This window comes from Micromys minutus (assembly GCF_963924665.1).
Source record: "Micromys minutus genome assembly, chromosome: 28".
Taxonomy (NCBI): domain Eukaryota; kingdom Metazoa; phylum Chordata; class Mammalia; order Rodentia; family Muridae; genus Micromys; species Micromys minutus.
The window spans coordinates 19,702,728-19,719,215 of record NC_137963.1 but is presented as its reverse complement, the minus strand read 5'-3'; the positions used below and the strand labels follow the sequence as shown (position 1 = coordinate 19,719,215).

The 16,488-nt window shown below is 47.5% G+C and overlaps 1 protein-coding gene across 4 annotated transcripts in view; it reads right to left on the bottom strand.

Moving 5' to 3' along the window:
* The window catches only part of EPB41L4B (erythrocyte membrane protein band 4.1 like 4B), a gene marked incomplete at both ends in the record, with an annotated part of 145,129 nt that overhangs the window by 94,327 nt on the left and 34,314 nt on the right, over positions 1-16,488 (bottom strand). For all 4 annotated transcript variants that reach the window (XM_080940135.1, XM_080940134.1, XM_080940136.1 and 1 more), the window contains one exon: positions 11,222-11,326. In XM_080940135.1, coding sequence (XP_080796261.1) covers positions 11,222-11,326 — 105 coding nt within the window. The remainder of the gene's footprint in view (positions 1-11,221; positions 11,327-16,488) is intronic.

Genomic DNA, 16,488 nt, shown 5'->3' with positions numbered 1-16,488 from the left:
AGGCTAATTCCGCTGACTACCGGGGACTTGCAGAAGCAATCTACACGGTGCACATGTTACTGATGAGAAAGGGCGGGGCCGAATGAGCACAGTGTACTCCACACCTAACCACAAAGCCTAAGAGGACTGTGTGGGAGGAGGGGGTGTGAAAACACACACACATACAAAAAAAAAAAAAAAAAAAAAAAAAAACCACACATAACAGATGAATCAGAATACAATGAGCATGCACAGGGTGCTAAGGTAAGGAGGACGTGGGCTCTGTCATCTCTGCCTAGGCTGGGGAACAAAAGCGGATCGCCACAGCAGGGCGCCCACCTCAAAGGCACACTGGCTGGGGTGCTACATCTCATTGTTGATAGCTTCGAATTGGCAATGACCTAAATGTCCATCAACAAAGACGGTTTCAAAAATGGCTCATCTGTATAGCGCATTACTATTTTAAAAGGATGCAGGCTGGTATTTACTGGTGTGGCGAGAGATACACAGCATAATGTTACGGTAGGAATAAGAAATCGGGTAAGATCCTACTTACAGAGAATTATTATTTTCTATCAAGGTATGCTCAGAAAGACTTGTATGTTTTTATTTTTTTATTTTTTGATGGGGGAGGGGTGTCAGGGACTGTGGGAATGTGAATGTCATTTTCTACTTTTCTGAACAGCCTTTTATATTAATGAGATTATTACTTAGTATGGGAGGGTCATCCTTTTCGGATTTACTCACTGTTTGCCTACTAGGCATGTTTATATTATATTCTAAGACAGGGTGTCATGTCCCTATGTAGCCAAGGATGGCCTCCAACTCCCTATGTAGCCAAGGATGGCCACGAACTTGTGGTCATCTTACTCCCGTCTCCTGAGTGCTAGCAATGCAGGTACGCACAACCACACCCAGCCTATGGGAGTGTCCAGCCCAGAGCTTCCAGCAGCCTAGATAACCAGGCCAACACCCGTGCTACATCCTCAGCTCCCGGCTAGGCAATTTCGATTAGGAATTTGCAGGTAAGAATTAGATCTCACCCTTAACCATTCGAGGTGGGGGGGGAGAGCAAAAACAGAGAGGATAGATGCATACTTTGTTTCTGCCAAGCACCACGATAATGTCTATGACCAAACCTGTACTTAATGAATTCACCATTCCCAGGCACACCAAGTTCTCCTGTAGTCAGATTTCTAGTCTAAGTAGTTCCAGACACCCACAGCTTAAAGGAACCCGTTCCTTTCTTTCTCTGGTCTCCTTACCCTTAGTCTGAATAGATCAAATGCAAGTCCATCCTTCATCTCCCCCCCCACTCTCCCTCCCCCTCCCTCTGATGTTAAGCTCCTGCCTTGGTCCAAGTCTAACTTGTGTGATTTCGTTGGCCTGAGTTTCAGCTCTGACTGCACCTCACAGTGCTGGAAGAACTAAATGGATGAAGCTGATACCCAGGGCTCACTCTAGCCCCATCTGAAAGCATCAGGTTCACAGACATTCCTAGTGTGCTGCTCAGTTTTAACCACTCACTCTTCCACATTCTCCTCTATAGAAAGATAACCTATGGGTCTTCAAATGTTGTTAGCTCTATGTGAGCTCTATAAAATCTCAAGCAATCCCAGGGTTTATGGGCTAGTCCAAGAGGTGAGATGGCCAAATGTCCACACCCGGGGCTACTGTATGAGGAGACAGTTGCCAGATGCTTATATGGGCAGCAGCCAGCTCCACGCTGGGTCCACGCTGGTAATGGGGTTCCCGTTATCTATCTTCATGGAAGCTTTTATCCTTCGTATCTGAAGTGGGGCTTGCCAAGACAGAGTTCATAAATATCTGAAGCTCAGAAAGGAGTCAAAAGTGAAATCAGTATTCTGAAGCTCCTTGGCCCCATGGGATTTTCTAGAACAAGGGCTGGTAGCTCCATCAGAGGTGACAAGAAATCTATCTGTGATCCCAAAGCAGAGATGATAAATCTTATCTTGTACCCAAGCAGCTCAAAATGACCTGGCTTTCTTCACAGCTACAAAGGCTTAGCAGGTGCTGATAGCTGGTACCACATCCCACAAGAATCCCTCTCCCTGTGACTTGAATACTAGAGCAACAAAAGGCCTGGCATCTATGAAGTTTTATGTCATGAACATCTTTGCTACTGTATCCAGCAGTAGCAAGACCTGTCTGGAGTGTTCACCTGCATCTTCCCTAAATAAAGCAGACCATCCATCAGTGAAGGCTAAGGCATTCAGCCCCTAAGCCCCTCCACAGACCATTAAACCAGTCACCGCAGGCAGACTGATGCATGCTTTGAGTTCAAATGGACACCGGACTCAGCTCTCTGGTGGGCGTTAGAGGGGTGATTTCTCCTCTGTCTCCCTAGTCCATCTGGCAAAGCCCTTTCCATAGATCAAGATGTGGAATGTGATCCTGGCAGAGCCCATCTGTTCTGGTAGAACATGAGTCTGGAAGGACGGCCAGCATAGGCTGGCTGCAGAACTTAATGGCCCGAGCCCTCGTGGGGAGCGCTGAAGCTGAGGTTAAAGAGAGTCTAAAGTCTCCGCCCATTGCTATGTAGGCTAAATTATAAGACTCAAGATCTAGTACCTAGAAATCTCCTAGGCTTATAAGGAATATGTGATTTGCCTGAACATTAGAGCCAGAAAGGATCTGAAGAGGCATAAAGGAAAGAACACTTGAGATTCGGGTCTGGGGATAGGAGGGTAAAAAGGCTGTGGTGGGATTCAAACTCACCGTTGTTAATGTCAGTGTCCCCAACCCAAGGCTCATCACAGCCAAAACTGATGCCAAGCACCCTACCTACATGCCAGGGGGTCACCCTTCTTCTTCATCCAGAATGGAGCCCAGAAAACTCACAGCAATGACTAAGAGGTTTCCTTAGGGATTGACTTAAGTCTCTCCCACAACAGCTTTAAATTACGCACTGGTCACCTGTTTACCTGCCCCTCGAGGCTGATATTCACGGATGGGCCCCTGTTGTACTCCCTCAGTCCACACGACACCTCTCTGTTCTCCACTGAAGGAGGCAGAAGGCCAGAGCTCCTTTCCTGCTCTGCAACCTTCTGGTATCTGGCCACAAGTGTTTCTCACCACGTGCTGGCCCCTAATATGTCTGCAGGGTGGATGGTTGTCTGCAATAGATACACAGATAGCCACAGACCACATTTATACAGGACCACTTCTTTCTTCTTTCCTAAATGTTAGGGCTCAAATCCTTGCACACGTTGGGCAGGTTCTTTACCCCTGGGTTCCAGCCAGCCCTGCTCCTTTCTCTTCCAATCACATCTGAAGCACAGGTGCAGGTAATGACCTTCTGAGGCACGGCTGGCAGGAAGCCAGGGGCACTGCAGTATCTCCGCCACAACTGTGTGTTAACTGCTGCACAGACCTGACTCACCTGCCAGACTCAAAGCCAGAAAGAACAGGAAAAATAACACATGGCCTGTCTCGAAGGAAAGGACAAAAATCTCGGCTTCCCTGAATCTCAAGCTGTAAAACATACTGCCATAAAAATGCCTCTATTCCTGTTGGGAAGGAATGAGTGAAGGAGACTCCAAGGCCACATGTGTCCTATACACACCTGCCCCTTGTAAAGGAAGGGAGACATCTTCTATGAAGACTTTTGTTAGGAGTCCTGTCCTAATGCCCTGCCTTCCCCCCTCGTATTCTGATGATATCAATGTGCATGTGTACACCACCCCCACACACTCTCTTCTGTGAGCCTGGCCACCCTCTGATGGAGAACTGACCACACTGTACTTACTCCATGGGAAATGTCCGTCCGTCTCCCCAATCCGAATACAGTGTCTATCTAGCTGATGTCTGCAACCAAAGAGCTTGGCCCTGGTATGACCAAGTTTGGCAAACGTTCTCTTTTCCTGTGTGTGTGTATGTGTGTGTGTGTGTGTGTGTGTGTGTGTGTGTGTGTGTTTGCTGTGTATACAGCAAATACTTGTATAGTCCGGTGGAAAGTACAGGACTTTGGAGTAAGATCCAATTTTGGATCCTGACTTTGTCCTTACTTTATTGTGTACAAAGTCTCCAATTTCTCTGAGCCTTAGACTAATCCTCCTGTAAGGCGTCTGCTTTGTGGCGGCTTCACTGATGGATGATGAGTGCTGAAGCCTTCAGCTGAACGCTAGCTCAGAGGGGCTATCACCTACCATGACCAGGTAGCACAAAGGCCTGGAGGGTGGAGGGGGAGAGGGGGAGTCAGGCCAGAGGCCCCAGCTCTCTGCAGAAAGCTTCATTATGTAACCTCACTCCCAAACTCAGCCCTAAGCTGATCCCAAGTGCAGATCCGCAGTGGGTCCCTGGGTGGCCTGCCTTTACGATGAAGGGAAGCAGGAGGTCCCAGCTCCAACTGCTAAAAATAGGTGATGCCAACAGGGTTTGACAGTTGCTTCAGGGCTGGGCAGGGTACCATGGAAACCAGGCTTGGCTCTTTTTAAGGAGCTGGAGATATAAGCTTGGTATACACAGAACTGTGCCAAAGCCTTACCACCACAACCCTTGGCTGCTCATGCCAGAGGCTGTGTGGGGATGTGGATATTTGGGGGAGACTCTAATGTGTGTGGGGGGGTAAGCTAATGAATCATTTCTTCCCAGCATCCCATCTGTTGCTCCTAAAATACCTCCCACGGCATCTGACCACCTCCCAGACCCTGTGAGCACCAGTAACACCCAGCAGCTATCTCAGTAGACTCTCTAAAGGGCTGTTTACATCCACTGAGCGCTCTCACAGGCATCACAGGCTTGTGGCTTCCAATGGGCTGTGTCTTCTCACCTCGATGACTTTGTGTCCCACCCCCACCCTGCCCCACTAGAGGGAAGAGACTGCTATGATCTGAAGAAAGTTGGTTCTCAAGGCTTGTGCCCCCAGTGTGATAGTGCTGAGGTACCTGAACCCTTAAGGTGTGGGGCAGGGCCCAATGGAAAGAAATTAGGTCGCGCACGTGCACGCGCGCGCGCACACACACACACACACACACACACACACACACACACACACACACACACTTTACCGACAAGAACGCCCAAAGCACAAGAGCACAGTGTACAAGGACAGGAGCATATACAGATATTCATAAAACTAAAAACTTGGGTTGGAGCCTAAGTTGTGCTATTAAATGATTCACCAAGGTCTAAAGGCTTTCCATCAGATGGAAAGAGATCTAAGAACCTCTCCTATGATGGCTGCTAGTGGGTATGTGCCTTGCTCCCAAGTAAAGGAGAAGCAGTCATGCGTCTCAGAATGTAGTCAGACAGATCTATTTAACTTTTTAAAATGCATTTCTCTTATGTGTGTGGTGAATGACCGGATATATCATAAGCAGCACATGAGGTGTCCATGGTGTACCACAGACCAGAAGAGGACACTGAATCTTCTAGAACTGAAGTTACAGGTGGTGGTGAGCTACACTGCCATGTGGGTGCCAGGTCCAAACCCTGGTCCGCTGAAAGAGCAGAAGTGTTCTTAACTGCTGGGCCGTGTCCCCAGCGATATTTGTTTATATCTACAAATACAAAACCCAAGGATGTGTAATAAGGCTCCAGCAAAGGCAAATAAGCCCCAAGGTTTACATAGAGGAAAAACACTCAGGGAGCTCAGGACGTATTTGAAGAACCATGAGTAGGTCTGTGGAGTTGATGTAGAGAGACGTCCGGAAATTAAAACGGGGTGAGACATGCCAGTCGGGGGATGGACACCATCAGGACCAGCCTATGACAGAATCCGCTGAAAAAGCAAAGGTCAAAGGGCGGGCCGTGGAGGCAGCAGCCCATCTCTTACATCCTTGGACTTGAAAACAGATGGGGATCCCACACTTGCCTTATGTCTGTAGAGTAAGATGCTGAAAAGACTTCAGAATACCCATAGATGTCTAGTCTGTGCAGGACACCCGGGACCTGCTGTGAACATCTCTCCTGCTACATGGTGACAGGGTACCATAATGGGAATGCCTGCCAGCCAAGTCAGCAGGGCTTAATGGCAAAGCCTTTCCAAACAGTCACATCCAAAGCTTTCCAGGGAGCTAAAAGGTTACGGAGGGGTCCCCTGAGGACTCGGACTTGATGATAGGCCAACAAGCCCTTGGTACTAAAGACAAAAATGATAGATTCCTAGCTGAAGGAGACCCTGGAGCACCTGCACACACTGGTCATTGACCGTGAAGACTGAGGGTTCTTAGGCTTGAGACCCAAACTTCTCTTTACGGGTGAGGAAATGGAGGCCAAGAGAGAAGAGACGGATTATCTGAAGGCCACCAGACATGTCAGAACCAGGACCAGGGTCAAGGACCGATTCCAGTTCCACGGCTAATAAAAAGCACTATCCACCTGAGTCGGGACGGAGCTTGGGTGAAGTGAAAGGCTCAAGAGTGCCAGAGGCTGAGGTGCTCAGAGAATACTGAGCACAGAGAAACTCTGAGCATCATCAGAGAGGAGAGAGTCTCAATTGAGAAAATGCCTCCATAGATCTTGCCGTAAGGATCAGTCAGGGGGTCCAGCCCTCTGTGAGTAGTCCTGGATTCTATAAGGAAGCAGGATGAACAAGCCATGAGAGCTTCCTGGTGCTCATCACAGCAATAGTAACCCTTATGTGGTAGTTTGAATACGCTTGGCCCAGGGAGTGGTATAATTAGAAGGTGAGGCCTTGTTGGAGTAGGTGTGGCCTTGATGGAGTAGGTATGGCCTTGTTGGAGTGGGTGTGGTCTTATTGGAGTAGGTGTGGCCTTGTTGGAGTAGGTGTGGCCTTATTGGAGTAGGTGTGGCCTTGTTGGAGTAGGTGTGGCCTTGTTGGAGTAGGTGTGGCCTTGTTGGAGGAAGTGTGTCACTGTGGAATGGCTTTGAGACCTTCCATCTAGCTGCCTTGGAAACAGTCTCCTGACTGCACTCAGATCAAGACATAGAACACTCAGCCCCTTCCCCAGCACTATGTCTGCCTGGATACCACCATGCTTCCTGCCTTCTACAGGTAACAGAACCTCTGAACCTGTAAACTAGCCCCAATTAAATATCGTAAGAGTTGCCTTGGTCCTGGTGTCTGTTCACAGCAATGAAACCCAAACTAAGACAGAGGTTGGTACCAAGGACTAGGGTATGGCTGTGACAGGCCTGACCATGTTTTTGTCTGGAGGAATGTAGACTTGAGGACTTTGGATTTGGGAAGTAGTAGAAGGCTTTAAGTGAGCTTTATGGGCCATCCTAGTAGGAATATGGAAGACATTGGTGCTAAGGATAATTTGAACTGTTGAAACCTGGCTCTAGAGGTTTCGGAAAATAATTTTAGTATGTGGCTAGAGACTGTTCTTGTGATATTTTGGTGAAGAATGTGGCAAATGAAGGAAACCACTGGAAAACAGGAAGCTGGTAATGATGTAATAGAAAAGCAAGCCACGTTCCATCCCCAATAAGCACCAGGACTAGGCAGCTTCAGCCATGTGCTCTGGCTTTAAGGGAAAGCGTAGACGGGGTTACTGGGACAAACGGTCCTAGTCAGCTGGAGCTAAGAAATTAGCAGTGATTAAGAAGCAGCCAGCACCACTCAAGTGAAATCTTCTGGGAACTGTTTTCTGAAGTACAAAGGGGATCCTGTGTTCCATAGATAACCAAGGTTGTACCTCATGCTGCAGCTGGACTTGGGAATGTGTGAGAGTCACTCAGGTGCTACTGGTTTTGAAGGTATGAGGGGGTTTTGGAGAACAGCTGAGGCTTGGAATTGTGAGAGGTCAAGAAAGGCCATTGGTGAAGGTGCAGCCTCAGCTGTAGTCGGTGGCCCAGGACTGACAGGGTCATGCAAAGGAGTTGAAGCTTGGCACCATAGAGGGAGCCTAAAGAGGTTACTGGTGAAGCCGAGTTGTAGCAGAAGATCCAGTGAATTGGAGATGCCAGTACCACAGAATGACCACCAGAAACGGCAGCAGCAGTGGAGTGGAGTCAACCAGACCCTGGACTGCTACAGGGGGCAGAGCTGGAGAAGTGACCCAAGCCCTTTGGAAGAGTCTAGAAGATCATGTGTGGATCCCAGACATTTGAACAAGAAGCTGTAATGCTGATGTTGCCTTGGAAACTCCCAAGACGTTCGAGATGCCAAAGCCATTGGATACCCGCTGAGGAAAGCTGCTAACAGGGAGTGGAAACGGCCAAAGAGAAAGAATTGTGCTGCAGTTAATAAAGCAGAAAGGAATTGGACATTAGACATGAGATGCAGAGTTTGGAGTTTGCCCAGCTGGCTTTTGTTCTTGCTTTTGCCCCGGATTTCCTCATTATGTCATTTTGGAATGGTTAATGTATATCCTGTGTGATGTTAGAGGTATGTCATCTGCTTTTTAATTTTAATCATATAGGTGATTACAGTTAAGTGACGGGGTAAATCTCAGAAGAGACCCTGAGCTTTAGACTTTTAAACATTGTTGAGCGTGTGATAGACCATGGGAACCTCTGAAGTTGGACTAAATGTATTTTGCATTAGGCTATGACTAGGTATGGCCCCCATAGACTCATGCATTTGAATAAGCCTCTGGGGGGCAAGGAGTGGAATGTGATGGTTTGAATATACTTGGCCCAGGAAATGTCACCATTAGGAGTGTGGCCTTGCTGGAGAAGTGCATCACTGTGGGTATGGGCTTTGTTTCCTAGCTGTCTAGGAAACAGTCTTCTGACTGCCTTCAGATCAAGATGTAGAACTGTAGCATCATGCCTGGACTCTGCCATGCGTCTTGATAACAAACTGAACCTGTGAGCCAGCCACGATTAATGCTTTTCTTTATAAGAGTTGTCTTGGTCATGGCTTCTCTTCACAGCAATAAAACCCAAACTACAACAACAGTGGAATAAACCCTTTCCTCCCCAGGTTGCTTTTGGTCTGATGTTTCATCACAGCAATAGTAACCCTAACTAAGCCAGTGGTTTTCAGGAAGCAACTGGAAAGGAACTGTGGGCTGTGCTGCAGAAGAAAGATGCAGAGGCAGGCCGATTGCTTTACTCGAGGATGGAGTAAGGATAAACAAATAAGAGAGGCTAGAAGGTGCAGGGCAAGAAGCACAGGAGTTTGGAGCAGATGGCCTCGGTCTTCTCTGCAGATAGAGAGCTGTTAGACAGGATTCATGCGGATTTGACTAGAGGTCTGTGGTAGAAACCAAAAAAAAAGAACCCAGGGGCATCCAGGCACCAGTGAGAAGCTCCCACTCCTGAGGTGCAGCCTGGAGGACTGGACTTGGCTGAACCTGTGATCTCTGCTGCCAACAAGTGATACAGGCTCTCGTCTCCAGCATCGTTTGGCAGCCTAGGAAAAGCCACAGAGAAAACAGATGAGCCTGGTTGCCAAGGGGAGGCCAGAGAACAGTTGTAGTGGCTGAGAACCAAAGGCTGAGTGTGGACCAAAGCCTATTTCCTCTAAGGCAGGAAAGAAGGAAAGAAAAAGAGGAGACTGTGGGATAGATGGGTCAGAGGTATGGAAGTAAGGGAATTTGAGATTAGCTTAAATGAGAGGAAACAGTGCCCAGAATATGGTCAGGGCCAGCGACATGAATTCTAAGTTAATCCAGGAAAAGAAAAGAAAACAGACACAGAGATGGCTTCGATGGATGTGACGCTCAGAGGCCATGGGGGCAGAGCTCAGCTTTAAAGCAGACTGGGCTAGAGAGGGAGAAGTTGGGAGGCCTCCCTAACACTACGGTAAAGGAAGTCTCTAGCTGAGAAACAAGGAACCAAGATCAGTCAAGGAAGCAAGAGCTGTTGCAAGGTAAGGAATTTAGAGCAAGTCCTAAGGTACAGAGGGAAGTGGTGGGATCACCCAAAAGATGTCCCCCTCAGGAGGATGTAGCCAGGAGCACCAACAGTCAGATTCTATCACCTCAGGGCTCAACATCTCCCTGATAGTAAACCCAAGTACCAGACAGCACTTTTGAGCAGCTATATCTTATATCCCCAGGGGATATCTGGTAAGTGTCTCCCACATATAAAGAGCTTCAGATTTCCAGGTTCTCAGAATACCCGGTTTCCAAAACATGGTCTCACCCAGCACCCTATTCCTCCTGTCCCATGCTTCTTCTAATTAGTCAGTGTGGTAGGTATGTGTCTATGCATATGCACATATGTGCATGCAGGTATGCGTGTAGTGGCTACGCACTCCTCAACCATTCCACACCTTATTTTTTGAAACAGGTTTTTAATCACTGGGCCTGGAGCTCACAGATTAGCAAGGTTAAATGACTAGCAAGCTCTAGGCTACAACTCTCCCCACTTACCCTAGGGATGGGGATGGAACTTTGCTGGCTGGGGTAGCAGACATGGCTGAGGGGATCGGGAACTTGGGTCCTCAGATTTGCACTGCTGAGTGATCTCCCTGTATCTACCTGTCACGCTGGCTCTATCTTCTGTATCCACCACCTTCTCTTCGATGCTTAGAATAGAGCCTGGTGTACAACAACCACTTGGAAAACACATTCGGAATGCTGAAGCCCAAAGGCACAGCTGGTGGGGAAGAAGGACTAGGAAGTCACTCCTGCTCTCAGAAACGGAAGCGCTAGGACTGGATGGCTCGATGGTTAGGGGCACTGGCTGCTCTTTCAGAGAACCTGGGTTTCATACCAGGAACCACATGGTCGAGCCCAACTGTATGAAACTCCATTCCCAGGGGATCCAAATCCCTCTCTGGCTTTGGGCACCGCATGCACAGGGCACATGGACACAAGACACAGGTAAACACCCATGTGATAGAAGTAATTAATTTGAAAGGAAATATACGCACTGAGCTTTGTGGAGGTCATTCATCCTAGCATCTGTCTCCAGAAAGATGAGGCGAGTCTGTTCTGACTTATCGTTGGCGGTGACCGCCCCGAGACCCTCCCCCATTTCAGCTGTGCTCACAGCACCTGCTTACTTCTCGCCCTGGTTCTGCAAGGTAATGGATCCCCTAGACCTATCACCAAAAAGATGTCTACAGAAGGGTTTCCTCTTCCTCCCCCTACATTAGCAAGGTTCCCATCACAGACCCCTGTGTTCAGCCATGTTCCCAGAAGGTATTCTGTGCACGAAGCCTCCTGGTCAGTGGTTACCTCAAGAGGGAGAGAGTCTGACAGGCGTTCTGCATGCATTTCATTCAGGCACCCGCACTACCTGCCAAGCCTATTACTGGGACAATATCTCAATTTTTCTCTTTTCTCTATCAATGCCTCGGTCTCCATAATTAGCACAAAGAGCCATCGATTTTTAAATGAATCACTGCAAGACATACCGTGACCTGGGCGGAGTCGAGGAACTGCAGACCAAAATAATCTGTTTCCACCAGATCCAAGTGGTACACAATCTGGTCGAACAAATCCTGGCCTTTGGCATGTTTCTGGAAGACAAAGAGGGACATGGAAATTGAGGGGATGATAAATGGAAGCAAAAAAAAATTTTTTTATAAATCCATTTCTCTCTATAAACAGCATGCAGGCATACAAATTTGTAAATTTTTAATTGGTTTTATTTAAGTGAAGTAAGAATTGGTAATTAAAGATAATTCCAATACCAAGTTACCCTGTGGAGTCAGAGGCCCAGCTGAACACTGTCAAATCTCTCCTTCCCTTTCAAGAAGGAAGCTTTTTGGCAGAATGACTTTAGGCAATGCTAAGTTCTGCCCAGGCCAGGCCCTCTGTAAAGTGCTGTGATGAGACCCTGGGCTGGCTGTCAAGGCAGGCCACCTTAGCAAACCCGCTAATTCTTATGACCTGTCTTGTCCAGCCTCCTGATTTTACAGTGCACCTAACCAAAGCCCAGGAAAAAGTCTGCCACAGAGCACAGCGACCTAGCAAGGACTCAAACCCAAATCCCGGGTCTGCTCCAGGGTTCTCTGTGGTCTTCAGATGGAGCACGAATACAGGAAAGAGTCAGATGCAGCAACCACACGCGCTCCTTAGAAATGAGCACAACCTTGGACAAGCCGCCTCTCCTGCTTCCCCTGCTGCTGTGCAAACAGGCTGCTGTCAGGTGCCTTTCCCCAGCTCCTTCTCAGAAAACAGACACCTCAAAAAGGAAGCTACTGCAAGACAACTCAGACTTCTGACTAGGAGGCTTACTGGTACCCACTGAAGCAAAATGCTGATAAAATCGACACCATAGCAAAGACATTTCAACTCGGTGTCAAAGAAAACTTGACAAAGAAGCAAACAGCAACTTCACACGTGCCCGGAGAACCCACTTCTTACTACAAACACCAGCAATCAACAGGAAAGCTGGCATCACACAACCTTCCCGGTACTGAAAAGTAGGTTGCAGCAAACAGGCAAATTAACTGAAGATGGAGTGGGTCTCGGTGGAAGAGAGACAACTGTGAACCTCCCTGCACGGCATGATGCTTTGTGAGCTTGGGTTGGGCAGTGCTTGATGAAAGCCGTCGACAACAGCATAAGCTAAGTAACAAAAGGAGCAGTGAACTATATATCTAAGAATGAAACTTCTGTGCTTCAAAAGCACTGAGACGTCAAAAAAAAAGCAAATCATATATAGCCGACACTCCAGCCTGTGGGGAAACGTTCCAGCGCCAGTCAAGAAGACCAAAATGCGAAGATGCTCAAATCCCTCATACGCACGGCAAATAAATTCTGCACAGCCTCTCACGTGACTTCAATCCTCTAGCGAACTCTCGGCACCTCAGACAACAGCTGTTATGCAAAGACTTGTTCTTACTTCACAGAGCTGTTTAGGGAATGACCAAGGAAGAGTCTATACGTGTTCGGTAAGGACACGGTTTGTTTTTTTTTTTTTTTCCAGTAGTTTTGATCCAGATAGTTGATGTCAAGAGCCAACTGTGTCTGATGAGACTTTTATCCAAAATAAACAAAAGAACTATTATAATTCAATAATGAAAAGACAAGCATCTAATTAAGAACCAGTAAAGAGAGCAGGCCGTGACCTGAAGATCTGCAAGGGTTCGATAAGCACCTGGCAACGTGACCAGCATCAGCAGCCAAGGGACCTGTAAACTATGACAACAATCAGACCCCACTTCATGCTCAATCAGATGGTTGGGATGGAAAAGCCCTAACAAGTGCTGGAGGCACTGGAATCCTCACACGCTGCTGGCAAAATAACGGAATGCAGCCATACTCTATCAGCTCCCAAAATGGTTAAGAACAGATCAGCACACAGCCTGGAAGTCTATCTGGAGGTACGAACGAATGAAAGAATGAAAATTCATGCTCACGAAAATGTTGCACATGGATGTGTTCAGCAACCCTATGCATCATACTCAAAAGGGAGAAACACCAAAAGAAAAACAAACAAACAAAAAAACCCATCAACTGATGATCAAAATACAAAATACTCATTTGGTGAACAATTATTCACCATATAAAGGACTGGTGGGGTTGGAGAGATGGTTCAGTGGTTAAGAGCACTGATTGCTCTTCCACAGGTCCCGAGTTCAATTCCCAGCAACCACATGGTGGCTCACAACCACAGCAATGGGATCTGATGCCCTCTTCTGTTGTGTCTGGGGAGAGTGATGGTATACTCCCATACATAAAACAAATTTAAAAAAAAAGACTGGAATATTGATGTATGTTACCATGGGGATAAAATAAGAAAACCCTAGGCTTCAGTCAAAGAAACTGGTCACAAAGCACCACACCTGTATGACCCTACATCATAAGAAATGTTAGAGCAGACAAACTCTAGAGACAGAAGTTAGTCTGTGGTTACTCAGGATTGAGGGAATTGGGAGGTGACAGCTAGGCTGATGTTTGACCAATAAAATGTCCTAAAATTGACCATGTAGACAGATGCAGAATTCAGCATATGCAGAAAGCCCCTAGACTGGACCCCGCAGAAGGTGACATGTGAACCACAGTAAGCTACTACACACTTGAGTTGTCTTTGTTGAAGAGTCCCAATATGTAAATTAATTAGGAACAAGAAAGTTGCAACATCAACACCTCACAGCCTGAATGGCAGCACTCTGGCAACGCCTACCCTGTGAGGTAGCCAGCGAGCATCCGTTACAGAGTACCCCACCTCCTCCGTCACAATTGCTTTCAAGTCTCCACAAGATCCAGCCTAGGAAAAACTCTAGAAACCCCATAATGCCAACTCTCCAGTTTCCAGTATAGAAAGAAGAGACAAGGTGGAGAGAGGCAACTTTGGGTTCAAAGACTCTTCAGACAGACAAAATCAAACCACAATGACTAGGACAGATGGACAGAAACACACACACACACACACCACTGACAGACCATCTAGGAAGCACACTTGGGTGAAGAAACTTGTAATGACCACACTCAAGTCAGGGTAGCTGCTACTCACGAGGGAGAACCCAGAAGGTGGTTGGACATGCCTGAGCATGCAAGTTTTACCGCAGGAGACAGGATGCTGCATTCCAGTTACTCTTCAAACTATCCCTTGGTTTTATCTGCACATCTCTCTAGGAAATGTACAAAGGGTAGGGATGAAGGGCAAGAACATCAAAAGGTCCTGGCTTCAAGCCTCAGTATCTACCACTAGACTTCAGACTGATGACTCTTTCTGGACCAGCTCCTCCAAAGCAACAACAGATGCAGAGGGTTATATGTACAATGAGGCAGGGGCATGGATAGCTGTACCTCAAGGTGATCTTATGTAAAGTTATAGGCATGTAACAATGAGATTAAGAGGAAGGAGGGTAAACCTTGCTCCGTGTGCTGAGAAGCCTGACAGTACAGGTAAACTGAGTCATCTGGAGCCTCTTTAGGTTGGAGAACCGACTTTGCAGGACAGGAGAGCTGAGGGTGGACTCTGGTACAGTGGCTTCCACCCACCCCCCATCTTCATCTTTCTAGTCTCCCTCTGGGTTTCTGCTTTGAGGGCCCCTGGAACCTACCCTTCATTTCACCTCTGTCCCTGAAGCTGCTAGGGCCACTGGGGATACACTGTTCCAACAGAAGATACAGTAAGGCACAGCTGGTGACATGTTTACAGATGCTCAGGAGACAGTCTTGAGTCCACCAAGGGAGGCTCTGGCATGGCAGAAGGAAGGATCCCTTCCCTATGGAAAAGTCCCTTCCCTGCCTCTACCCAAAGGATAGAGGCAGAACAGTGCCTGGAATGACGCATAGTGGGCCGTGTGCACTGACCCTGTTCACTTCCCATTATCAGTTAGTAATCTGGGATTGGGCCCCATTCATTCAGGGCACCGTGTGAAACCTACGGGGCAAGCCTGGGTTGGAGACGGGTTTAGGGGAACTATGAACTGCTTAGGGTCACAGTGGGTAGTCCGGCTGGTTCCAGGACACAGGCTCTGGCTTCCTCCCAGCCTAGGTCTTCTGCCATGTCCTGCTGCTAAAGCCTTTCTTAACTAGTTCTGTCCCACTAGGAAACTGTTTAATGAAGCACCAGCTCCACAATAGCAGGTGTTGCCTGGGCTGGCTGCACTGGAGAGCAACCGGGAACATATCCGGAGGATTGGTTGTTATGGAAAAGAAGACAGCTCCAGAATTAGGATTTTTTTTTTTCTCCCTCCCAAATTGTATTTGTTGTCTGACAACTGTCCAAAGGTCAGTTTTAAAGAGATGTTTAAAAGAAAACACCCACAGTTTTCCATTTGAATATGCATGTCTATTTTCGTCTCAACAAATATGCTGATTTTATAAAGCAGTCCACGATATATAATACATATGTTTTAACATTTTATTATTGTATGTGCCCAATGCATGTGGCAGGGGGAGGGGCTATATGTAGCACGGTGCATGTGCAGAAGCCAGAGGCCGATTCTACGGAGATGATTCTTTCTTCCCACCTTTACACGTAATTGCAAAGATCCAACTCAGGTGGTCAGGTTTGCATGGCAAGTGTCTTGACCACTGAGCCATCTTGCCAGTCCTGCGATGCATAAACTTTCATGTAGTTGGACTCAAAGTTCATCTGCTTCTTTACACTTCTGCCTCCCTCTCTGTAACTATACTCTCTACTTGCACAATCTCACTGCTCCTGGGCGAGCACTCTCGAGGGCAGGGTCTACCATGCTCACCTGAGTAACCACACCTCTGTGGCTCCATCTTCAAAGCACAGAGCCTAACACATGTGGACCTAGGTAGGTGGTGTATAGGTAGATAATCAGGGAGACATATGGTAGGTTCTGGGGCAAGAAGGAGATGCAGCGGACGGGCTGTCCTATGGCAGTAACCACAGACTGCAGGCGGTGTAGGCACGGGAATGTGTTTACTGCTGTATTTTCAAACCATGAATTCACAAGCAGCACCTAGGGAACCAACTGTACTTCCAAGGCCATTTACCCAAACACAATTTGGTTGTTATTATGTGAAGAGCAGTCTAATGGTTACCATAGGAGATAAGTTACTGCGAAAGTCATCCTTGATGCTTTAAAATAAACGAAGTCTCCCCATCTGTGCCACATTTGTCATTCGGTCATTTAACGAGTATGTGCTGAATGTTCATCGACTTCCAGCCACCATTCCATTCCATGTCCTGCACATGTAACGGGGTTAAGCTTTCGGGGAGTGCAGTGGGACATATCTGTATCCCAAC